The sequence below is a fragment of the Nycticebus coucang genome, chromosome 13 (assembly GCF_027406575.1).
Source record: "Nycticebus coucang isolate mNycCou1 chromosome 13, mNycCou1.pri, whole genome shotgun sequence".
Taxonomy (NCBI): Eukaryota; Metazoa; Chordata; class Mammalia; order Primates; family Lorisidae; genus Nycticebus; species Nycticebus coucang.
In genome coordinates this window covers 81,782,547-81,808,515 of record NC_069792.1, presented here as the reverse complement: position 1 = coordinate 81,808,515, position 25,969 = coordinate 81,782,547, and the positions used below count along the sequence as shown (strand labels likewise).

General features: G+C 36.4%; 1 protein-coding gene across 4 annotated transcripts in view; it reads right to left on the bottom strand.

Annotated features, from left to right (window-relative positions):
- Positions 1 to 25,969, bottom strand: part of COL14A1 (collagen type XIV alpha 1 chain) — a 239,651-nt gene that overhangs the window by 136,836 nt on the left and 76,846 nt on the right. For all 4 annotated transcript variants that reach the window (XM_053558381.1, XM_053558382.1, XM_053558383.1 and 1 more), the window contains exons 6-14: positions 22,476 to 22,631; positions 21,526 to 21,645; positions 19,366 to 19,530; positions 15,431 to 15,592; positions 8,337 to 8,488; positions 7,081 to 7,210; positions 5,390 to 5,535; positions 2,587 to 2,716; positions 1,065 to 1,204 (exon numbers count right to left, since the gene is read on the bottom strand). In XM_053558381.1, coding sequence (XP_053414356.1) covers positions 1,065 to 1,204; positions 2,587 to 2,716; positions 5,390 to 5,535; positions 7,081 to 7,210; positions 8,337 to 8,488; positions 15,431 to 15,592; positions 19,366 to 19,530; positions 21,526 to 21,645; positions 22,476 to 22,631 — 1,301 coding nt within the window. The remainder of the gene's footprint in view (positions 1 to 1,064; positions 1,205 to 2,586; positions 2,717 to 5,389; positions 5,536 to 7,080; positions 7,211 to 8,336; positions 8,489 to 15,430; positions 15,593 to 19,365; positions 19,531 to 21,525; positions 21,646 to 22,475; positions 22,632 to 25,969) is intronic.

Sequence of the window (25,969 nt, the reverse complement as noted above, 5' to 3'; positions counted from 1 at the left end):
TTCCTTAAGAGAACACATTCTGTAGACTATGGCGAGGATTTAACTGTAATAAAAAATTTGCTTCTGCATATGAAAACACTTGCTTTATTTGGTCAGAAAATAGAAATGATGTAATCCAACATATTCCCTTCTTTGTCTTAGCTTCCTGGACCAAGATAAGTAAAAATAAAATAAAAATAAACTTGCTATCAGGCTAAAGCACATTTCTAAGTAAAGAATTTCCAAAAGTATTAGTCACTGCATGTGAGATACTATGTGTTTGTGGGCAACAAGTTCCATTGTTTGAAAGTATCTTCCTACACAAAACTTGAATTATTTCTTTTCTAAATTTAGGTTCATGGAACTAGTCTTTCATACGCCCATTTACTCAAAAGCAGAGGAGGTAATCTGATAACACGGCATTATTTCTACTTCGTTGCTTCCATGAAGATACACACTTCCCTGTCCCCAGCCCCCATTGCAGACGGTATTGTCCAGAGATGGTCACATCAAGATGTACCTTCCAGCCTGTGCACTCCTCTTGTCTTATAACTGGCATGCTTCTCACCACAGGTGGAATCTGTGTTTCTCCCTGACTTAAACCCAGGTAGGGGCTCGTGACATGTCCTACTAATGGAGTGTGGTGGAGGTGATAGTAAGTGATTTCTGAGAGTGGGTCATTAAAGGTCATGCAGCTTCCACTAAAGAGCTCTCCCTCTGGACGTGCAGCAGGGGCCTACCGAGCCTCCTCCCTGGAAGCTGAATACTGGAGACACAGGTACAGAGTCTACTGACAGACACCTGCCCCAGAGCCCTGCTGTGCTGCCTTCCCAGTCCAGGCACCATGCACCTGAGCAGAGAAGCCACCAAGATGAAGCCAGTCCCAACCACTATCTGGCTATGACCTCACGAGTGACCCCTTGTCACTCATCTCCAAGCCCCAATTCTTGACCCACTGAAACCATGACAGAAAATCAATAATTGGTATTGTTTCAAGCCAGTAGGCTTTGAGGTTGTTGGCTATGCAGCCACAAATAACTACCACACACCACCTGAAAAATATTCATGATGCTCCCACAACATACCTCATTGATTTCAGTGCCATCGGCAGTGTTGTACACAATTCGGTAACCACTGATCTTTCTTGACATTGGATCCCAGGTTAACCGAGCACTGTTAGAGCCAACATTGGAGATTCTCAGGTTTCGTGGTGGACTTAAAGGCACTTGACCATAAGCGGAAGAGAAAAATAATTAAAATTTCAAAATAATTACATGTGTCAAAGAAAAACAGCAGCTCTGACTTCCAAACGATTTACATAGGAAAGAGGTCACCCAGATAATAACTTATAATGCTGAAATAACCAGTGATCTTTCTCATAAAAATTAATAATATTCTCTATTAACAAAGAAAAAAATTTCTCTTGTAGAGAATGAATAATAGTAATAAGATATACACGCTTAGAAATAATTGAGATTGAGTAAATCTTCTATGCCTATCCTTATAGCTGGATATTAATAAGAAGGCTAATGTATCAAAAACAAGAATATCTGAAGTCAGATCTTAGCTCTCCCACCAGGTGCCTCTGGCAAAGCCACTTCACTTCTCAGCTCCACCATATCCCATGTGTAAAACCAGGAAGTGCCATCTGCCAGCTCCACGTGGGTATCTGTGAGACATCCCACCTTAACTATCTCCTCCTCATTCAGTCCTTCCCTTTGAGCAAATGGAAACTCCAGGCTTCCTGTCCCTCAGCCCCAAACCTGGAGTCATTCCGCATTCCTCTTTATCTCACGACCCACTTCCAATTCACCAGCAAATCCTTCCATGTTTACCCAGATATGACCCCCACTGCTCCCATGTTGGTGAAAGCTACTATCTCCTCTGGGCTTGGATTTCTGCCACGGTCTCCCAGCCGACATCCTGGCTTCCATCTTCCCCCCATAACTATTCTCTAATGAATCTTTAGAATGTCCTTTAAAAACATAAGCCAAATCATTTCATTCCTATGCACAAAACTTTCCAAATGGTTTCCTGTACCCTGAGAGTAAATCCACATTTCTTACAATGGTTTTTATGGCCTTCTGTAACTGGTCCTCTGCCATCTCTCTGCTCCTACCCCCTGCTACTCCATCCCTTGTTCATGCTGTCACTGGAACCTGCCAAGCATGCTGCATGCTTTCTGTGCTAACTCTTACATCAACCATGTGCTGTAAGATTGTGACAAATTCAAAGAAGTTCCATGGCTTGCCCTTTGTCACCCAGCTAAAATAGGAGTTAAGCTAGGATTCTTATTTTGGCTGCTATGATTCTAAAGCTTATGCTCTTCCTTCTTTATTCTGACCCAGCATTTGGATTCAGACAAAAAAAGATACAGGTGGGAGTATCTGGAGGATGCTAAAATTCAATTCTAGCATCCATATCACTCATACAAGATTGAAAAAATAAATAAGTAAAATATGTGATTTTCCCTAAATAAAATGATTTCTTGTTATTATTAGCTGTTAAGAAGTCTCAACCTAAGCTAGAATAGTAGTTCCAGTTCAGAATCCCAACACTTATTGGGCTTTGATGACAACATCTCATCTGAACGACTGTACTGCTCACATGTTGTTTCTTGTCCTGTCACAGGATCGCTGGCCTCTTCTCCAAACATGGCATAAACCGTGACTGTGTATTCTGTGTTGGGCAACAGCTCACTCAATTCAATATCTGTGTGGGTCTCTCCGATTTTCATCTGAAAAGAACGTATGTTATTAGATCATTTGCCATTGGGTATTATTCATGCAGATCTGAACTGAATAAAGGTGAGGCTTCATCGAATAAAACTTTGTGTCTCCTAACAGTCCCTTCATCAAACAGACTTCAGTCATCATTTTTTAATTGTCTCGTGTTATTCTGCATTAGGAACGGATACTGTGGAACCATATAAAACTGAAAGTACCCATGTGTGGTGTGTTAGGATAACTCTTTACATCTGGACAAACAGCAACTGTAGCCAGAATAACAGTGTTGAGTATCCTACGTATGGTGGCCAGGGGAGGGTGAGTGGCTTTGAATCAGAAACGTTCTTTAGAGAGTGTGAGCTCTATGCCAGTGAGCTGGAGGCAGGGCCACTGGGCATCGTTCACTATTGGCTAATTCTAACCAGTTCTCTGGCTGGGTGCCCAGGTTTTGCTTCCAGCTCGACTGAGCTGGGCCAGTCTTGTCTCTGCATTCAACAAGGGGCCTGTCCAGCTGGATTTTGAGGCCCTTCTAGTATTCAGAAGAGATAAACCCACCTTGACACCTTACTTGGCAATTTGCTTTTTGATTGCAGGATAACCCTCACTGACCCTTGGATTCAGTCAGACTAGCCAACATTCACAGTTGAGTGATAACGGAGTGACAGGATACTTTTATGTTTGGGAAGGGAAAAAAAAAAACTCCACAGATGCTCTGCAGTCTACTGTCACCTTAACATTTTTAATTTTGAAATATCTTAACATATGGGCGGCGCCTGTGGCTCAAGGAGTAGGGCGCCGGTCCCATATGCCGGAGGTGGCAGGTTCAAACCCAGCCCCGGCCAAAAACCACATTAAAAAAAAAAAAAAAAAAAGAAATATCTTAACATATACACATAACACAATCATTTAGAAAACTTTACATGTATAATACACCCTGACGTGTTCACTACTCTAATTGAGTATCAAAATATTGTCATATTGACTTCACATTTTATTGTTAAAAAGAACTAACATATTCAAACGAAACAAGTTCTTTCTCATTCTTTCTGTTCACCATCTCTACCTGAGGCTGATCTCAGTGCTCTGTGTTTGTACGTCTGCATATGCACATACGTATCCCTAAACAATAGATAGTCCCATGTGTGTGACAATGCACATAAGGGAACCATAACGACACAATCATTTTCTAACTCATTTTTTTTCCTCTGTCAGTCTTAAGGCTCAAGATTTACCCGTGTTAATTCACAAGGACAGAGTTGACATTATTAATCCTTGTTTGTATTCTTTTGTATAAATATACCGCTATCTTCCATTCCTCTATTGACAAACATGTTAGTTATTCACAATGTTTTATTTTGACCAAGTATCTGCATAGATGTTTCCAAACATAGGATATATCTTTAACAACAAGAAATACTTCAAAATATTCTCCAAAGTAGCTATGCCAATTTACATGCTCACCAGCAGTATGGGAGTGATTTTCCCACATGCTCACTAATATAAGTTATTAGCAAACCTTACAATCGTGCTTTTTTTTGTTTTGTATTTTTTGGTTTTTGTTTTTTGCTAATGTGTTGGCTATAAACTAGTATTCCTTGAACTTTGATTTTTCTTTTCCTAGGGAGAGACTGGGAATCTTTTCAGCAACATTTTAAAGTCTCTCATCTGCCAAAATAACTTAGACCAAGTTTAAATACAAACACTGGCAATAAGAAGAATAAGAAATAATAAGAAATGCATGTCACTAGTACTCTATTCTTGACACTGTTTTTGACCTTAAATATTTAGGTCATTAGAAGCAGGTTTTAGACGATGTTAGAGAACCAAGTTCCAAACTGCCTCACTTATTCACTCCACCTGCATTGTCAAGACACTTCCAAGCTCCAGAGACACTTCCTCCTCATTCTTTAAATGTCTGTTTTATAGCTATTGTCTCTATAAAATAAAATGAGGACTAAAATAATCATTTTAAAGTCAAAGGTTCATCATTTAAAATGGATTAAAATTCAAAAATTCACATTGATGAGATATAATTGTCTATCTTCCAAATTACTAAGAAAAAAATGAATTCATGTATATTCATGCATATGGGGAAAACACTTATGAACTGCATATAGGAAAATAAATTATATAAAATTTCTCTAGAACCACTTTTTAATACCAAGTATAAGCCTTGGTATTAACTTGGCATAATAAGTATAATAATTTGCATACCTTTTTAAAAAAAAAACTTTATTTCTAGGAATTTATCCTGAGAAAATAATCAAATAATCATGCAAAGATGTTAGGAATATGCACCAAGGCATTATTTGTACAACAATAATATCTAATAACACAAAATTCATTAAACATTACCTGTTCAAACCAACCGTGGAAGACTATGTCTCTATAAAATGACTATATTAAGATACTCTTCAAAGGTATGGAAAAATATTCCCAAGAAATAAAATGAAAAATAGTAGGCTACCAAACCATTTCCATTTGTTGTACTAAAAATGCATTGACAAAGACTGTTAAATAAAGGTTAACAGAGGTTATCTCCAGGTAGTGGGATTACATGGTATTTTTTTCTTTTTGCTAATTTGAATTTTCTAAATTTTTTATATATTACAATTTTACAGTAAAGAAAATTTGTTCTGTGGAAGTCAGAGATTCTAGGAGTCTAGTAGGTAGCAGGCAGTTACCTCTTTTTCATCCCCAGCCACACCTTCCGTTAGAGGAGCATAAAGGATCAGGTATCCCGAGGCCCCTGGTACTGGGTCCCATCTGACCCGCAGACTGTTCTCAGTCACGTCGTACAGTTCAAGGTCGGATGCCATGGGCAAAGCAACTGCAAGAGGAAAAATTTTTGTAAATGTTCAGACGTTTATAAGTATCCTGAGAAAATGGAATAATCAAGAAGTAATACTGACCATATTTGAAGGGTAGAGAGAAAGAGATGAAGGATAAATTGCACAGGCTTAAATGGTACCAGTGAAAAACATGAACCATTATTGGTTCTAGGCCCCTCATACTGTGGCACTATCTACTCTTCCAATGCAATGTCAAGTTCGGGACTTTGCTTACACTTGCAGCTCCTTGTATGCACTTCTCTTGGAGTGTCTGTAGCACTTCATTGCACTGATTGGTTTGCATGTTCTTGGTTTGCATGCCCTCCCTTTAGTAGACTAAGATATCTTGAAGAAAGAATTATCCCTGAAATATTCCTGCACAGTGAGGGCATGAACACTCACCTTACAGATTGTTGCCAGCAATAAATTCAATAATGTATACAGAATGATTTCCTGGCACCTGGCACATTGTTATGAGTTTACATTGCTATCGTATGTGCTGTTTACGTTGTTATTGTTCTATCAGAGGCAGATTTTTTTTTTTTTTTTTGAGACAGAGTCTCACTCTGTCACCCTGGTTAAAGTGTGGTGCATCATCTTAGCTCACAGCAACCTCAAACACTTGGACTCAAGCAATCCTCTTGCCTCAGACTCCCAAGTAGTTGGAATTACAGGCACCTGCTATGTTGCCTGGCTAATTTTCCTATCTTTAGTAGAGATGGGGTATTGCTCTTGTTCAGGTTGGTCTCAAACCCTTGAGACCATGAGCTCAAGGGATCCACCAAATTTTTTAAATCAAGTTTTCATAGAGCCTAACATGTAATAGGAACTCAGTTAATGTGCCTGAGTGACATAGTGAGACCCTGGCTCTAAACACACAAACTGACAAAAAAGACTGTCTCTTCCCATTATTCTCAATTCTATGAGTATGAGTGTGTTTGTACATGTATATTGTGTGTGCTATCATATATGTGTTATTATGATCATCCCCGGGAAAGGAATTATTAGTATTCAGAAGCTTGTTTTAATTACAATGATATGAACAATGAAAATAGATGTAACATAATTTTCTTGGTCTGCTACTGAGCAAGAGCTCCTTCTTTACATCTACTAATGTATTCAAGTACAGTTATCGATTCATAGTAGTCATTTAATAAATATTTGTTTGAAAAATCAGGTGACACCTATGGCTCACTGAGTAGGGCGCTGGCCCCATGTACCAAGGGTGGCAGGTTCGAACCCAACCCTGGCTAAACTGCAACAACAACAAAAAAAGAAAAATGAATGAACCCATTTTGTAATCCTTTACCACCAAGATTGCTCTCTCTTAAATATGCCAGAGATTTATAACATCCTTCTCAACACATCACACCTGCAAAACTGCAGCTATCGCATGGACCAGTACCACATACAGTGTGATGACTATTTTCTATACATTTGATTCAGGACCTCCATCAGTACAATCTAAGCACAATTCCAATTTAGGAAAGGCCAGCTAAGCAGCAGTCTACAAACTTAGGAGTTAGGTAGGATTAAATACATACGCGTAGTTTCAGTTCCACGTAGGCCTTCACTGGCAGTGTGGGCATACACGGCAAAGACCGCTATCTGATATTCAGTTAAAGACATCAAGTTTTTCAACACTATGGAGGACACACCTCCATCCACCACCACCTGTTTAAAGAACAGTTTGAGGCATGAGAATATGGACTATGTTACATGCAGTAATGAAATAAAAAAGCAAAAGACGATGTCTTCAGCAAGAACATTTACTATTTTCTTATTCATGCTACATGCTCTTGTCACTGTGGCAGTCAACTCTTTTTGAATTCCTACATGAACTGCTGTACCTTTTATGGAATGTGTTCAAAAAATTCTTATTAATTCATATCTAACAGAAATTGTGCCATTTCTAGGCTAATTATTATCCTCTTCACATATATTTAATAATAGTAGATATGATATTTTTTCATGAAGCTTTAGGAATCATTTAAAAGGTTTATTAGTCATGAAAAAGATAGAACCATTGGAAACGTTCTGATTTTGTTTGTTTGGGGTCCAAATGATTTAAAATCCCACGATCTAAATCTGTAACACTTAAAAAAATACCAAACCCCCTGCCATATTATAGAAGAAAATTATGAAACGTGTCGAGATCAGAGGTTAGAACAACAAAAAGGAAGGGAGATTTCATCATGTTTTAACATGTTCCCTGTGAATTGCTGTATCAAAGGTAAAAAAAGGGAAGGATTAATCATCTGGCAATAGGTGTTTCCCCTCTCTGTTAGGAAAACCATAAATAATCTGGCCACAGATGCTTTATGATGGCTTTTTCATTGCACAAATCTTTAAAAATGTCCAGGAAACTCCAAGCCCTGGAGGACTAGTCCGTTATGTGACCACATAATTTGGAACAGACAGACTTCACTGAGATAGAAAGTTCAGACCACAAAGTAGAAAGAATGCACAAAAGCAAAAGGGGTCCTGACTGGATAATTAGTTCTGAACACCCTTTGCTTTAGAAGCCATTCATTTTAAGAAGAAACAGAGGTTGAGTTAGAAATGCATGTCTAACCAGTTCTGACGCTTATTTGATGGAGAAATGAGAGGAGAAGATGGAAAAGCCATAACCCAGAGAGACAAATAATGTGGACATGTGGAAATGTACTTCAGTCAAATTATTTAAAATATTTGTGACAGAGTCATCGCCTTATCTATAGACATTTTTGGCTTGTTCTCGCTTCTGTATAAGACCTGAGAGAATGAAAAGGATGGTTTGAAAATCCTATCTCCTGATTACCTCGTCTGGTTTTCCCCCTCTGGTAGGATGATACACGACTCTGTATTTTTCCACTTTTCCTGGGGCATGAGTCCAGTTAACCATAAAGCTTCTGGCAGTGACCTCAGAAGTCATCAACTCTGTAGGTGGCCCAATGGTGGCAAAGGCTGAGGCTAAATTAAAGCAACACATCAAATAAACATCTTTCCCAAAGTTATTTCTTATGAACCTAAGAAATTCCATTGGTCAAAAATGACTATTGATTTCATGCTGCCTCTAACATTTCCATCTTTAGACAAGTTGATTAAGTTATTCATTCTTACATTTGTTCATTCAAACATTTAAGTGTCTGTTAAAACATTTAAGTGCCTGTTAGTACCAGGCACTATGTTAAGTTCTTAAATAAGACATAGTACTTGACTCCAAGAAACTTTCTTCAATTGAAGAAATTGTAAAAAAAAAAAAAAATTAACTGAGCATGTGTGTATCTAAAAGTACTCTTCTGAGCTCATTAAAAGTATTAACTCAATTAATTCTCCATAGTTACTATTATTGTTCACATTTTGTAGGTGAGAGGTCCAAGGCACAATGAAGTGAAATATATGATCAAGGTCTTATGATTAGTATTAGAGCTGAGATTAATATCTGGACTTCCTCACACAAGAGCCTGTGTTTTTAAGAATCAGAGGATATAGCCTCCATCCTGAAGAATTCAATAAACACAAATATCTAAAAATAAAAAACAGAAGAAAAAGATGCTAACATATACTGAACATTCATAATGAGCTAGATACTATGTAAGCATTTTGTGTATATTACAGACCTGTTAAAGTACATAATGCTGTAAAGAGTTGGAGCTCGTGCAATCTGAGTAGAGAGGAAATACAATGTACAAATGACATAAAGAGGTTGCACTTGAGGATTTATCACCTGTTAGAGGCACTTGATGCAAAGGGACTTTAACAATCGCAATAATGAAAAGCATAGTTTTGATCACTAATTACGTCCAGGAACTGTATTATGTGCTTTGTCATCAATCACATGTAGAGTATTTTTGTAGAAAAAGGGAGCTCTAAAGTAGTCTTACTCCAGAGCTTAGAAAACTCTGTTCAGGATCCTATTGCTTGAATGGCCACTCTAGCCTCTAAGAGATCTGGTCCAGGAAAAGGAGATGACAGAAGAGAGAAGGACACGTGGCCAAATAGAGCCATTTCACACTCCTGGATACAATAGAGGCAAGGCACAAAAACAGACTCTTCACAGAGAACTTGGATACTACTGCCCTCTTCTCAGATTACATCTCTATGAACCAGGTATAATCTGCAGACCAATGACATTGTGAGGGCCAAGAGTAAAAAAATTCCATGAGAAATTTGCTCTCAGATAGATAGACATACTTGACACTATTCCTCCTGGAGGCAAAATTAAAAATGCCAGCAATCATATACAAGACAAGCATAAGAACACTCCAAAAAGCAGAGAGAAAAAGATCAATGGATGAGGGACAACAGGACACAGGAACAACACCATAGTGAGTTCCCTTTTTTTGTTTGACTCATACATCCCAGACGTGGGGAAAAGTATCAGTAATGCAGAAACACCAAGAGTTACAGACCAAAAACAGTCAGCTCCAACAAAACCTGTTCTCTCCAGCCAAAGAACCAGAAAATGGCCATCCTACCAACACAGGAAACTTTTAGAAAATAACTGCTTTATTTTAGACAAAGACAGAAAACAAAACCCAAAAAACCCAGTGGCCTCACCTTCACCTATACCAGCAAATACCAAGTGAGGAGTCAAAACTTCTACCCTTTCTTGGCTGTACTAGGGTGCCCCAATATCCACGACCACCTCCTTGCCCCAGTCAGGGTGGTATAAGAGAAGATCAAGTAGGGAAGAGAAACTCATGCCCAATGGGTGGTAGTGAATTCTTTTCCCATCAGCTCTCTCTGTGATGGTATCAGCAGAGACCACTTGAAGAGCCTTCTTGGCTCCTCACCCCACCTGGTAGTAATGAGGTGCCACTCCACCTCACTCAATGATGGTATCAGAGGAGACCCAGTGGCAAGTCAAGACTTGTTCCACTGCCCAGCAGTAATGAGGCCATGGAAGGGACAATACTGAGGGCCTCCTTCTCCTCTCAGAGGCTGGCATTAGTTGAAACCTAGTGAATAACCCTTTTCCCCTAAGGATGCTAAAGGACACCAAATCAGTAACTTGGAGTTTTACCTTCACCAAGCAAAAACGAGGCAGTGCTTCCCTTTTCTCTGCCAGGGTGAATCAGAAGAAGACAGTTATAAATCAGAAGGTGCAGCCATCAGAAAATCACTTTCAATGCATAATTATAAGTACAATTCAAACAAATAAAAAATAAAAATTCTCTACAAAGAAATAGAAACCTTTAGCAAAGAAGTAGAATTATATAAGGAAAAATCAAGTGAAACTTGAAAGCAGAATGGCGTGGACAGAGGAAAGAATCAGTGAACTTGATAGAGAGATGCAGAAATTACCTGAACTGAACAACAGAGAGAAAATAGACTTAAAAACAATTAACTGAGCCTCAAAGACATGTAAGATCATAACAAAGTATCTAAAATTCATATCATCAGAGTTTTAGAAGGAGAAAAAAAAAGAAGTCAGGACTGAAAAAGTACTCAAAGAAATAATGCCTGAAAATTTCTCAAACTTGACAAATGACAAATTATAGATTCAAGAAAATAAAGGTACCCCAAGTAAGATAGGCCCACAAAAATTCAGACCAAGACATACCATAGTCAAATTTCTGAAAACTAAATACAAAGATAAAAATTTTTAAAGCCATGAAAGAGAAATGACATCTCACCTACAGGTGGAAAACAGTCTAAATGATGGAAGATTTCTCATCAGTAGCCACAGAGGCCAGAAGAATGTGGAACAACATTTTTTCAAGTGTTGGATTAAAGAATAATCAAATCAATATCCTATATCCAGCAAAAATCTCTTTGAATTTTTAAAAATTGAGATGGCGTCTAGCTATGCTGCCCAGGCTGGTGGGACTACAGGTGCACACCACTGCACCTCACTCTGGTTATTTTTGTTTTTCTGTTGTTAATTTCATTGATTTCTGCTCTTTTTTAAAATTGATTTCTTCCTTTTTCTGATTTTATTTCACTTATACTATTCTGTTAATAGATTCTAAATTCTAGATGAGAACTTAGATTATTGCTTTGAGAAATTTTCCCAAGAATGAAGGGAAAAATCAAGACATTCTCATATGAAGAAAACGAGATTTTTTTTTGTCACCTACAGATCTACCCTAAAAGAACGAATACAAAAATTTCTCTATACAGAAATAAAATGATAACAAAAGAAATCCTTAAACTTCAGAAAAGAAGAAAAAACATAAGCATAAAAGTAAGAGTAAATATAATTTTACTCTTTTTACTCATTTTATTTTACTCATTAACTTTTACTCATTTTATTTCTTCCCTTGAGTTTCCTAAATTATGTTCGATGATTAAAGCAAGAATTATAACACTTTCTCATATGATTATAAATACATAGAAAAGAAACAGTTAAGGCAATTATATCACAGAAAGGCATGAGAAAATAACTTATGGGTAAATAGGGTTTCTGCTCTTCACTCCAACTGGTAAAATTTCAACACCAACAGGCTGTGATAAGTTTTGTGTACATAAAATGATACCTAGAGCAACCACTAAAAAAGCTGTGCAAACAGATTCACGAAAACACACTATGAATAAATCAAAACGGAATTCTAAAAAATATTTGAGTAACCCACAGGAAGAAAGGAAAAAGGAAACAGAGAAATGAAACCCAGACTTGAAAATAATTAAATGTTTTAAATTGTAAGCTTAACTCAAACATATCAATAATTACATTAAATAAAAATAATGTAAGTATACCAACTAAAAGGGAAGGATTAGCATCGTGGATTTTAAAATATGCTATCTACATAAAATCCACTTTAACTATACTGATACAGGTAAGTTGAAAGTAAATGAATAAAAAAAGTTATATCATGTCAACATCAATCAAAAGAAAGTAGGAGAGCCTGTATGAATATCAGATAAAGTAGACAACAAAACAAAGAAAATTACCAGGGACAGAGAGGGATAGTCTATAATGATAAATGGTTTATCAGGAAAATACAGCGTCCTAAATGTGTGTATATATAACAACCACTGCAAAATATGTAAAGTAAAAATGGACAGAACTAAAATAAGGAATAGACAAATCCATAATTATAGGCAAAGAATGTAATATCTCTTTCTTAACAACCTGTAGGATAAATAGACAGAAAAGTCACCAAGGATGTTGAACTCCACAACACCATCAACCAATAAAATCAGGTTAACACTTACAGAACATGACCACAGCACATGACAATAGGAGAATGCGTATTCACTGCAAGAAACTACAGAGTATAATCCAACATAAATCTTATCCTGAGCCATTAAAAAAACAGCAAGTTTAATATGATTGAAATTATATAGAATATGTTCTGTGATAACAATGAAATCAATAACAGAAAGATAAAAGAAAAAGCTCCAAAAGCTTGCAAGTTAAACGACACATTCCTAACTAATCAAAGGGTCAAGGAGTCCACATCAAAAGAGATGAAGAAATATTCTGAACTGAATTAAAATGGAAATACAACATATCAAAATTTGTGGAACACTGCCAAAGAAGTACTGAGAAGAAAATTGAGGGCATTAAGTACTTATATTAGAAAAGAAGAAATGTCTCAAAGCAATCTAAGTTCACACCTTGAATCTAGTATCTAAAATAGGAACAGTCAACAAAACTCAAAACCAGCAAAAGGAAAGAAATAATAAAAATATGAGCAAAAATCAATAAAATTAAAGCCAGAAAAACAATAAAGAAAACCAACGAGTCTAAGGAAGAGCTGGTTCTTGGAAAAGATTCTTTTTTTTTTAACAAACAAACCTCTAAGATTAAAAAAGAAAAAAAAAAAGAGAAGACACCCATTCACAATAGTAGGAAGGAAACAGGATAGCTCCACACCCTGCCGACATGAAGGAATTATAAGAGAATACTATGAATAACTCTATACACATAAATTCTTCAAGTGTGATAAAATGGACCAATTACTTGAAAAGCCGAAGCTTTCTCCCTACAATGGGGGATAAAGCAAGCAAAATATTCATTAAACATAGTAATAGAAATTTTAGCCAGTGAAATAAGGCAATAAAAAATGAAATAAAAGGTACAGAGATCAAAAAGGAAGAAATCAAATTATCTCTATTTCCAAATAATATGATTTTCTACATAGAAAACCTTCCAAAATTTAGAGAAAAATTCTTAGACTAATTAGTGAGTTCAAACCATGTCATAGTATACAAGACAAAAAGACAAAACTGAATTGCATCTCTACTCACTAGCGATGAATATGTGAACACTCAGATTAAAAATACAACACAACCAGTGTCACTCAAAATAAGATTAAATACTTAGGTGTAAATCTAATAAAACTATATAGGATCTATATCTACAGAAAACTACAAAATGATGATGAAAAAATCAAAGAAAATCTAAATAAATGGATAGATATACTATGTTCATGGATTAGAAGCATCATCATATTAAAAATGTCAATTCTCTTCAAATTGATATTTGATAATTAATGTTTGATAATTTATTTAATATAATTTCTATCAAAATCCTAATGAGATGTTTTACAGAATAAATTAGTCTAATATTTAACTGCAAGATAAAGGAACTAGCAGAGCAAAAACAATTTGTAAGTAAAATAATCAAGGGAAATCAAGTCTATCCAATTTCAAGATTTATTATATAGTAACAGTAAATGAAGACTGTATGGTATCAGAAAAGGGTTAGACACACAGACCCAATGGAACAGATTAGAAAATCCAGAAATAAAACCATATAATTAGGTCTAAATTATACTTGCCCAATGAGAAAAAAAAAATCTAGCTAGAAAATGAACCCAAGATATCAGCAGATATTTCGCCAAAGAGTTATTATAGATGGAAAAGGGATATGAAAAGACTTTCAACTTCATTAGCCATAAGGAAAATAAAAATTAAAACCATATTGTTTTAATACTGCATACCTATCAGAACGGCTAAAATAAAAAAATAGTTAACAACAACAAACATTGATGATAATCATTCCTAGAAACTGGGTAGCTTATACAGTGCTAGCAGGAATGCAAATGCCACAACCATTCTGGAAAATACCTTGGGTATTTACTTAATGAAAACTAAAGTAAACTAAACATGCAACCAGGATACAATCTAGTCATTGTATTCCTGGCCATTATTCCAGAGAAAATCAAAACTTATGCTCGTATAAGAACCTACATATGAATATTCACTGGTGCTCTGTTCATAATAGCCGAAAGCAAAACTCAGATGCCCTTCAACGTGTGAATGAAGGTCAAACTGTGCTATGTCCACACCACAGAATCTGACACTGCCATAGAAAGAAAAGGGCTCTTGACACATGCAACAACTCTGATGAATCTCAAGGGAATCATTCTGTATGAAAAAAAAAACAACAACAATCCCCAAAGGCTACATGCTATATAATTCTGTTTACCTAATATGAAAAAAAAAAATAAAAACTTAGAAATGGAGGACAAATTAGTGGTTGTCGGGGTTTAGAGGGAGGATGGGGGAAGCATATAAGTGACAGTGACTGTAAAAGGGCCACTGGAGTGTTCCTGTGCTGATGGATATGTCCCATACCTTTCTGTAGCAATGACAATATCCTGCTTGTGATATTGTACTATTGTTTTGGAAGATGTTACTATTCGGAGAAGTTGATAAAGAACACATGGTCTCTCTATGTATTATTTCTTACAACTGTATTTGAATACGCAATTATTTCAAAATTAAACATTTAATTTTTTTAAGTATCTCTTATCTAATTTTTAAAGTATCCCTCCCTCCTGTCCAAAAAAGCGTGCCAATACACTCCCTTTTCTACTTTGATGACTCAGATCTTAGAGAAAAAGGAGTCTTTAGATAGCCCATGTGAAAAACAACCAGAACCTTCATAATCCATGATAGAAGTTTGTACACAATGATGCTAATATCCAGACAACTGCTGTCCGTCCCTCAGTTTACCTTTAATCTCCTTATCCTGTTCTTCCACTCTGGAGCAGACAGTCCTGGTCAGACTCTCCACCACCGTGTGCATCAGGTCAAACTCAGCGACGTTGTACACGTGAGTGCTGTCCGGTTCCGAGGCAATCTCCTGCAGTTCATTCAGATCTGCATTTTTCACCCCTTGCATAAAGGACAACAGAAAGAATGGTGACATTTATGCTTCACTGGAAAAAGCAACAGCAGCGGGCCTAACCTGACTGACCTAGTCGGTCTGCATTGCAGTCAACGCATCATCTGCTACTTGGGTTGCCGCCCCACACACACTTTGGACAAATGGTGAATATTTAATTTTAAGCACACACACATGAAATGAAAAAAGATAGCTAAATCTTGTAATTATTGCATATAGAAAATGATAGCTCCGGTTCTAACAAATTATGCATGTAGAATGAAGGCAAGAAAAGAAACCAGCAAACATGATTGCAAGAGGGACTTTACCTAGCAATTGCAATCAGTGTAACTGGCTTATTGTACCCTCAATGAATCCCCAACAATAAAAAAAAAAAGAAAAAAAAAAAAAAAAAGAAAAGAAACCAGCAAGAATATGGACGTATCCTTGACAAGATGATGGCCTGTGTCCTGATAAATGGCACCTGGGACCCCATCTGAGAGGCCGGTTCACTTACCCTCCCCCCATGACAGACTTGCATTCTTAAACTTGGTCAAAAGTATCCCTTCTTAAAGAGGAACATATTGTGCAAGATTTTTTCTTAAAATCAGCTTCAGAATCAATTAAACAGTAATGTTGGTGAGTGTATCTTAACAGAAAGATGACTTGATGAAACTAATTTCTGTCCTGCAGAAGCAATAGTAATGAAACTAGTGTTCTGAACTATCAAAGCTTCAGGTTGATATTTCCATGAAATAAGTTTAAATTAAGAAATACTCCTAAAACAATAATTTTATTTTTTATAGATAGCATGAAGCCAAATATACACATACATACGTGCGTGTGCGCAAGTGTGTGTGTATATGTGTGTGTATGGTATTCAACCAAAGAGAAAGCTCGGGGAAAATTTATTTTGAACATTCCCAAATACAATTTGCTGTCTAGTTACCACAGCAATTTTGTTAATGCAAATAGAGAAGTTCTGGTCCTCCCACAGTATCTATTGAATTCTGACAGGTGAAGCACAATGCTGGATTTCTGGAATTCAGCAGAAAATTGAACGGGACAGAAAGCAGTGAATGCTAGCAGTCACAGTGTGCTTCCTATGCCCATAGCACCACAGCAGGTGTTTTATGGATATGTACACATTTAATTCTCACAGCCAATGCCATGAGTTTGGCCCTGTGATTCCACTCGATCCGTGGTTCTCAACCTTCCTAATACCAATGTATTTTCATTGTTAAAAAGGGGTCATGACCCGCAGGTTGAGAACTGCTACACTCTCTGATACTGCTTCTCAGAACTTTGCACATTAAAATGAATGAACTTTTAGCAACAAAATTAGAAATACAAAAAGGAGGGGCACAACTTTAGGTTTTATACATGTGAAGGTATATATTTCTCTTCCCTAACCTTCAGCAAACAAGAAAGATTTCTTTCTAAATCCCTGTCACTTCAATTATCTGAGAGTTTTCAAAGAAGGTATTATACAAGAAGGGAGAGCAATTACCTGGGGCCACATGAATTACTTCTTAGATGCCTGGCCCTGCCAATGAAATTATCTTTCAACCTCAACATACTGAGCAACAAAGCATTAGTCGTCTCTGAACTATTTGCTTTAGGAGGTTGCAAGATAATAAATACTGCTGATTTCTAGGTAATTTTCAGAGAAGTCTAAATCACATCTGGATGAATTCATTTAAAGTTTTATTTGAAAAGGTATCCATTCATCATTAAAAAGAGCAGAGAATGGAGAGTAAACACATAAATTAATCCCCCATTAAAGTCTTCTGCAGAGATTTACTTTATTGGACAAAAGGATAAGAAAATAAAAAATAAACCTCTCTAATGTGCCTTGCCTAAAGGACTTCAACAATAGTTTCTAAAGCACACATTTGAATCAATGTACCACAGAGTGCATGCTGGAGCAATGAGCTTAGCGCCAATTATGCTCTTCATGGTTTTCAGTTGATACCAACACGTCTGGGCTCATATGATACTGTCCTAGGAAAAATAGTCCCAAATCCATCTTCCTCTCTCCTGCTCACTCAGTCTTACCCTCTTTTTGGAAAAAAAAAAAAAAAAAAGCTTGACTGTTGCAACTACATGGAAAAGAGGAGAAACAGTCATCGTGACTTTGAAGGAATTTGTTTTGTAAGGATTTTGCCTTGGTCGTCTTAGTGCCCTGACACCCACCACAATGCCTGGCGCACTGTAAACACGCAAATTCTTCTTGAAAGAAGTATTCTATAAACCACATTTTGAGCAGCAAATCTAAGAATGGGTCAGAGGACAGTATTTGGCTTAACAATAGTGGGAAACAAGTTTTGAGAAAAATGACTGATCAGAAATAGAAATGTATAAAATAGGAAAATGTTTTAGGATCTATCTTCAGGGGAAAGAAACGTACCAATACACCTAGAAGAGGTAGTCCAGTGGGGTAACCAGGAGTTTTCCAGAAGTTCAATCCTGGGGACTGTTTTTAAAGTATAGATCCCCAAATTCCTTCTTCCTGAATATTTCCATTTATTAGAACTACATGTGAAACAGGACCCTGGACTATGTAGTTTTTTATGCTGGCATGCAGTAGGTCTCACCTAACCGGTATATAATTCTAGAGGAGAGAGTAGAAATCTCTCATGGACAGTTCATGAAAAGAAGATTGCAACATATTCTTAGTAAGCATAGAGTGGTAAATGCTTTTTAATTAGACTGAAGATCGATAGCAAGAATAAATATGCAAACATAAAAAAACTATTCATAACAAGCAATTTTAAATGTCTTTAGAACCCTGTTGAAGAATTTGCTGTGCCGTTTTGATTTGTTTTTCAGCATTGCTTGGGAATCGGGTATTTTTTCTGCTCAGAAAGTTTGTTTCAGTCTCTACTAAGCAGAAGCCCTTCCTGCTGCCAAAGAAAATGTGAACATTTTAATCAAGAGAAAAACCGCATCATGTAAATATTTTGTCGTTATGCTGAATGTGTGCCATATATAATCTTTTGCATCAGCATCATACCTTGTAAAGGTTAGTTTCAAATAAGCAATATTGCATATCTTGAACTTTATGCAGTAGCTGCAGGAGTCTAATTCCTTGAAAATAATAAATTGGCTTCTCCCTTCCTATACTACCCTAACAAAGATAGCTATAAAGTGACCCTAAAGAGAAAGCCCTGACTCATATTTTTTTATTTTATTGTTACAGGTTCACTGAGGGTACAAGGAAAGGTTACACTGTTTGCATATGTTAGGTAAAGTCCCGCTTATAATTGTGTCCAAGAGGTGTGGCATACACCATAACCCGCCCCCCACCTCTCTCCCGACTCCCTTGTTCCCCTACCCCTTATCTTGAATTGATTTGAGTTTTTCTCTTATGTGGACATGTATTAGATCATCTACCGGCTTCATATTAGTATGGTATACATTGGATTCTTGCTTCTCCATTCTTGTGATACTTTACTAAGAAGAATGTGTTTCAACTCTACCCAGGTTAATTTAAAATGTAAAGTCTCCCTCTTCCACCTTTATTCTTTTCACAATATTTTATGTATGACAACTCACCTTGAGATCCTCACAAGAGGGTCTCTATGGGATATGTGTCATTTAACTTCACTCCTATTTTAAGTGAAAGGAAGCTGAGCTCAGGTCACTGGACGAGCTACAAGAGCCAGGACCAGAAGTGCTCAGGTCTCCTGGCTTTCAGTGGAGCACACTTCCCCTTACATGTTGTGTTAGGTGGTTGCACATCCATGCCTATAGCTGAAAGAGTACCCTAGGGAACACATACCTATGGCAAACAGCTCTACACCAGACTCACGAAGGTTTCTAGAAGGTGGAATAATATCATCTTGGGATTTTCCATCTGTGATTAAAATGCCAATTTTGGATACTCCAGTCCTTGATCCTGCTTCTGGTTTAAAGCTATTTTCAAAAATGTAGTTCAAAGCAAGACCTGAGAGAAAACAAAGAAAAATAAACACAAACCCCAAACTAACCATCTCCAATAAAAAGTCTTCTAATGCTGCAAAATGTAACCACAAGATGGGTAACTAATTAAGCTAAAAGAGTTTTTATTAGATGTGAACCTTCATTTTGACAATGACTCTGACTTTGACAGATTTGATGAAAGACTAGTTATCTATAAGAATGAAAGTAATTAAAATAAATGAAACTGCATCATTTCAGAAACTAGCATTTAAAGAACACAGAATTTATGGCCAACAGATGTTAATAGGTCTTGTATACAAGATCTAAACCTTTGTAATTTAGGATAAATCAAGAATAAGTATGCAAAAAAAAAAAAAAAAAAAAAAAAAAAAAAAAGAATAAGTATGCAGTAGAGACTGCCAGAAAGTATCATGACACTTGCAATTTTGTTTACAATGTTCTAAAGCACCAAAAATTCTCTCCCTATCTCTTTTCTCTCCTTCTTTCTCCTTTAGGAGTAATGGAGACAGATCTAATAATCACAATCGTACTGTTGTCTTTTGAGTATGACATTTTCCACTCAGAAAAAAATCAGACATGCTGCAATATAATTATAAGATTTGTGTTTAATAATAATTTTTGGCTACATTAATAAAAATTTCATTAGATTACTCTTCAAACTGGCACAGCAATTATCAGAATTACATAAAAGTCAACAACAGCATGTATATTGTTTAAGTTGTATCATGTGCCTGTGGAAAACAATACAGGTTGAGCATCCATTATGGGAAATGCTTGGGGCCAGAAGATTTTCAGATTTCAAAATTGGTTTGGGGGGTCTGAGAAGGATTTTGGAATATCTGCCTTATATTTACTGGTTGAGCATCCCAAATCTGAAAATGTAAAATCCAAAAAGATCTAAGGGACATTTCCCATGCACATCAGGTCATGTCAGTGCTCAGAAGTCCTGAGTTCTCAGACTCGGGGTGCTCGAACTGTAGCGCATGCTAAGGTTAAAATCTATACATGTACCTTGCGGTTGTGCCCTGGGTAATTATAATGTAAACAGTCCCACATTCATCATTACCAAACATACTGCTCAGCCAAAGATGCACAGACATTTTATGATAACTATTGATTGCAGAATAAAGGCAAAGAAAATATCTTCATCAAAAATAAGAAGAAAAAATTTTTAATTTAAATAACAGAGTGATCATATCAATGTACACAGCTATGATTTAATAGTCCCAGCTGCTCGGGAGGCTGAGGCAAGAGAATCGCGTAAGCCCAAGAATTTGAGGTTGCTGTGAGCCGTGTGACGCCACAGCACTCTACCTGAGTGAGTGAGACTCTGTCTCTACAAAAAAAAATAAATAAATAAAAATAAATAAATAAATAAATAACAGAGTGGACTCGGCCCCCGTAGCACAGTGGTTACGGTGCCAGCCACATACACCGAGGATGGTAGGTTCAAGCCCCACCACAGGCCAGATAAACAACAATGACAACTACAACAAAAAACTGCCAGGTATTGTGGCAGGCACCTGTAGTCCCAGCTACTTGGGAGGCTGAGGCAAGAGAATTATTTAAACCCAAGAGTTAGAGGTTGCTGTGAGCTATGATGCCACAGCACTCTACCGAGGGTGACATAGTGAGACTCTGTCTAAATAAATAAATAAATAACAGGGTAGAGCATGGCAGGAGAAGAAAAGCAGTGGAAAGAGATGAAGGAAATGAGCTGACAACCATTGGAAAGCTACCCAAAACTGTTGGCCTCAGAACCGCTACATATTCTTCTAACCCAACCAAGCCTTTCCTGGGACATTACCATCAGATAGCAAAAGGAATGAGATGTCCAAATATTAACCCAATGCCAGATATGGGAAAAGAGTTATTAAATAATCTTAGGTCCTACTTTGGTCAAAAAATACTATACTTACTCTCGCAAAGTAGCAAAATGGGGTAATACAATTATTCTTCAACAAGCTATGCTGTTATAACAAGAACTGAACAAACATACCTGTGAGCGTATTTCCTCCCTTGTACGGAAGATTTCGGACGGCATCAATCACCTCGTCCTTCGTGTTGAAGGCATTCAAGTGCCACTCTATTCTGGGGTCACCACTGTACTGTGCCAGACCTGGGGGAAAAGGTAAGAACCCCCCAGAAACAATGGGTTACTCAAAAATCTGGTGGACTATTCAAGGAACTAGAATGATTAAGGGCTTGATTGTGGCAACATTTGTCTTTGGCTATAGATTTTCAAAAAAAGACTTCGTAAGATTAATTAAAGGAATCTAGTAGGGCATATGTGGGGGTTGAGGGAATGTACAAATTTTCTAGCCATTTAGAAGTGAGCATCTGATTAGGTTCTTGGTGTGTTTTTTTAAAGCCTGATTATGTCTGTAGATAAAAAGCCCAGATTTATTTGTTGTTGCTTTTTATTCTCAAAGGACTGATTTTCCTTAATGACTATTTAAAAATTAAACTGTGAAACTTTAAAAAACATTTATTATTTTTATTGTTTACAATATTGCTCCAAGATTTACAACTTTTTTTCTGCCTTTTATCTGAGCTAGAATTAATTTGGCAAAGACTATCTTGTACTATAAAACTATTTCAAAAATTTTTGGTCCAGTTTTACCCTGGATTCAGTTGTTACTTTTAAATTAAAAGAAAAGTGCTATGTGATCAACTCTTGAACCAACTGTAACTTTAAAAGTTTTATTATTATTATTATTAACTGAGATTTGACTTCTCAGAAAATTAAAACGTGTTCAATAATTTACTGAAGGACAGTGCCATAGCAAAAGTTAGTAGGAATATATAATGATTCAAATGTGTACTTTTGGGAACATGAGTATCCTGTAATTCTGAATCACTTTGTAAAGAACTTTTAAAATGTCTTCAAAAGCTTCCCAGCAGTTTGACATGGACAGCTGACTGCTGGAGTTATAATAGGAAATGTACCGATTCGTGTCTTCTCTGAGCCCACATCAAATGCTCTAACCAGGTTTTCCAGGAAAAGACGAACGAGTCTGAAGTTGAATCTTCCAATACTCCATGAACCATCAACCAGTATTACAATGTCAGCAATGGCTGGAGTCTGACAGAAAAATTTCACTTCTGCAAAGACAACCCAGAAAACCACATGTATTACTGCTGGAACTTCTCAGAGAGAGTCTATTTTAACATCTTTGAGATAACTTCGTGCTAAGACTATAAAAGAGTTCCCACTAAAGCAGCCATCTTTTTACAACCTTTCCCTTAAAGGCATTTTACCAGAAAAAAAAAAGTTGTGGTAATGCAACCACAATTGCATTAGTAATGCAATAGAGCCCGTGTTCTGGAAATAGTTAGGAAAATACTGGCAAGTTCACACCATCCTGGCAACTCAGCTTTCTGCGTATTTCAGAAAGTACCATTGGTGCAGAATCATCCAGCATTGGGCTCTCGCCTGCAGATTCTTTTCAGGAAAGGTCTTAGCAACACTAGTGTGCGCCAGTCTGCAGAGAAGATGGCCAAAAGGCAAAAAGGCGCTCTCCTTATGCTGGAAGAAGTGATAGAGGAGAAATATGGACTCCTTGAATATAAGGAAAAGTTGGGGCCACACGTCTAACCTAAGGGCACACAGGGTTTGCTAAAGTAGAAAGGGTTTTTGAAAGAAGATAATTGGGAAAAGACCCAAGAGTTTCCGCAAATTCAGTTTTGTTTTGTTTTGTTTTGTTTTGTTTTGCATGTTGTATCTATATAGAGACAATAAGATTTTGTCCATAATGACAATTTAAGTCATAAATTTTTTAAATAGCTCAATGAAGACCTAGGAAAAATCCAGAAAAGGATGCCCAGTGGCCAGAGTGGCAGCGCCCATGCTGCACCATCAGAGGAGCTCCCCACCCATCTGCAGTGACAAGAGGGAAGATGCTGAGGGCAGATGGCTAAGCCTCTACAACAAAGGAGGATGCTGCCTAATTTAGGGTTGAGTCTGTGCTTGACTGGGGGAAATCACCCTTTCTATTCTCAAAGAGCCAAGATATTGGAATATTCTTAAAGTGTTCCATAAATCCTTAAAAATATCATAGTACATTTAACACTTTTAGTAGCACTCAAGTTTAATAGCATTAAAAAGTAACTCTAGTGTGTGCTTTCAAAGGACTGTACCTCTGTTGAATTTTTATATTAGGACTGAAGATTACGAAATGCGTGTGCATGTGTGTGTGTATGGTGAGTATGTGAGTTCCTCGTATGCATTTTAACCTCTTGCTGACCCAGAAAATCATTATTTGCTTAACATTAAAATAGCAAATGGTATTTGAAATATAATTTTTATGATTAAAAGCAAACACCAAAGTATTCACATACAAATTCATATGTTTTTACCTGAAAAAAAAAAAAAACATATTTAACTACTATAGGTGGCAAAGGCAGTTTAATATATGTGTCTCTGCCCGAACCAGGCCATGTTTTGCTGAAAGGATTTTGATTTTTTTCCAGATATAAATATTCATGGAATACATAGATGTTTTTACCAGATGGGACAAAATATATTTGCCATTGAAATACTTCAATCTTCATTATGAAAACAGAACAGTACAACTCAATCCCAAGTTTATAAAAACAACAAAGCTAGTGGCTTTGTATTTGGGAGTTGGCCCTACTGTACCATACTGAAAAAGGTCTAAAGTGCAATACAGCAAAAAGTCTTGGGATAGAAATTAATTTGTCTTTTGGATATAACCAGGGAAAACTAAAGTCTGATTAAGCTTCAAGAAACTATTTCACTGAGTTTTTATGAAGAAAACTTACTCTCAAATGGAACAGTTCTTTTCTTTCCAAAACTACTAGTGGGAGATGTTTTAGCTTTTCAATTAATTATTTGGGAATGATGCAGAAAGGACCTCAGAGAGAAAACATTTTATACTTATTTAAAATAGCAATAAGGAAACTGGTATTTTCTGCTTTAAAAAATGATTTCCATTAGAAATGTTCTGTTTATTTTGCTCTTTCAAGTAGTAAATTACTTGGAGATATAAATTTGACTAAGCAAGATGTAAAATGAACAGACCAGAAATCGAAAGATTGATAGCTTTACTAAAATTTTAGGAGTTGGTCATCAAAGACATCTTAAAGAAAATGTCTTTAAAGATATCTTTAAAATATCTTTAAAATGTCTTTAAAAATATTTTTAAAGATAAGCTACAACTTGAGAAGACATATACAATATAAAAAACTGAAAAGAATTAGCATCAAGAGTATATGAGGAATCATGAACAGACATTTCAGAGAACAGAAAATATATATCATAAATAAGTGAATGAAGAGATGTTTAACTATATCAGTAACTACAGAAATAAAAAACATGATCCCCATGAAATACAACTTTTACTCATTCAATTAGCAAAAATTAATGCCTAAGAACATTTACAATTGCTCCAAAGATGACAAAATAATTGGGCATCTATTTAGCAAAACTAGTACAGGATCACTATGCTGAAAATTACAAAATTGATAAGTGAAACCAGCAACTTAAATAAATGGATGGGAAGACTCAACATAGCAAAGATACCAGTTATTTCCAAGTTGATCTATGGGTTTAATATGATCCCAATCTAAATTCCAGAAATGTTTTCATAGCATAAACAAGCTTATTCTAAAATTTAATTAGAAATTTTAGCCCCCAGAATAGTTAAAACAATCATGACAAAGATAAAGAATAAAGAAATCACTTTATGGGTGGTGCCTGTGGCTCAAAGGAGTAGGGCGCCAGCCCCATATGCCTGAGGTGGTGGGTTCAAACCCAGTCTCAGCCAAAAAAAAAGTGCAAAAAAAAAGGAATCACTTTACCTGATATTAAACCTACTATGTAGTTATAGTTATTGATATAACATGGTATATTTGAGGAATAGATTTATTCATCAATGGAAAAGAACAGAAAATGTAAAAACAGATGCACACATCTATGCTCAATTTATTTTAGATAAATACAGAAAAGCACTTCAACAAATGCTGCTGGAAAAAGTCAACATCTATGAACAACATACCAACAAAGATTCTTAGCCTAAACTTCGTGCTTTACATCAAAATTAATTAAAAATGGATCATGGACTTAAGTGTAAATAATAAAACTGTAAAACTTTTAGAAAAAAAATCAGAAAATCTTTGGAATTTAGGGCCTAGCAAAGATTTCTTAGAGAAGACACCAAAAGCACAACCTATAAAAGGAAAAGCTGATAGGGTGCCACCTGTGGCTCGAAGGAGTGGGGCGCCGGCCCCATGTGCCGAAGGTGGTGGGTTCAAACCTGGCCCCGGCCATAAACTGCAGGAAAAAAAAAAAAAAGGAAAAGCTTTTGGGACCTCATTAAAATGAAATATTTTTGCTCTGTGAAAGCAAAAATACTTCATATGAAGAAAATGAAAAGACAAGCTATAGATTGGGAGAACTATTTGTAAACCATACACTCAAC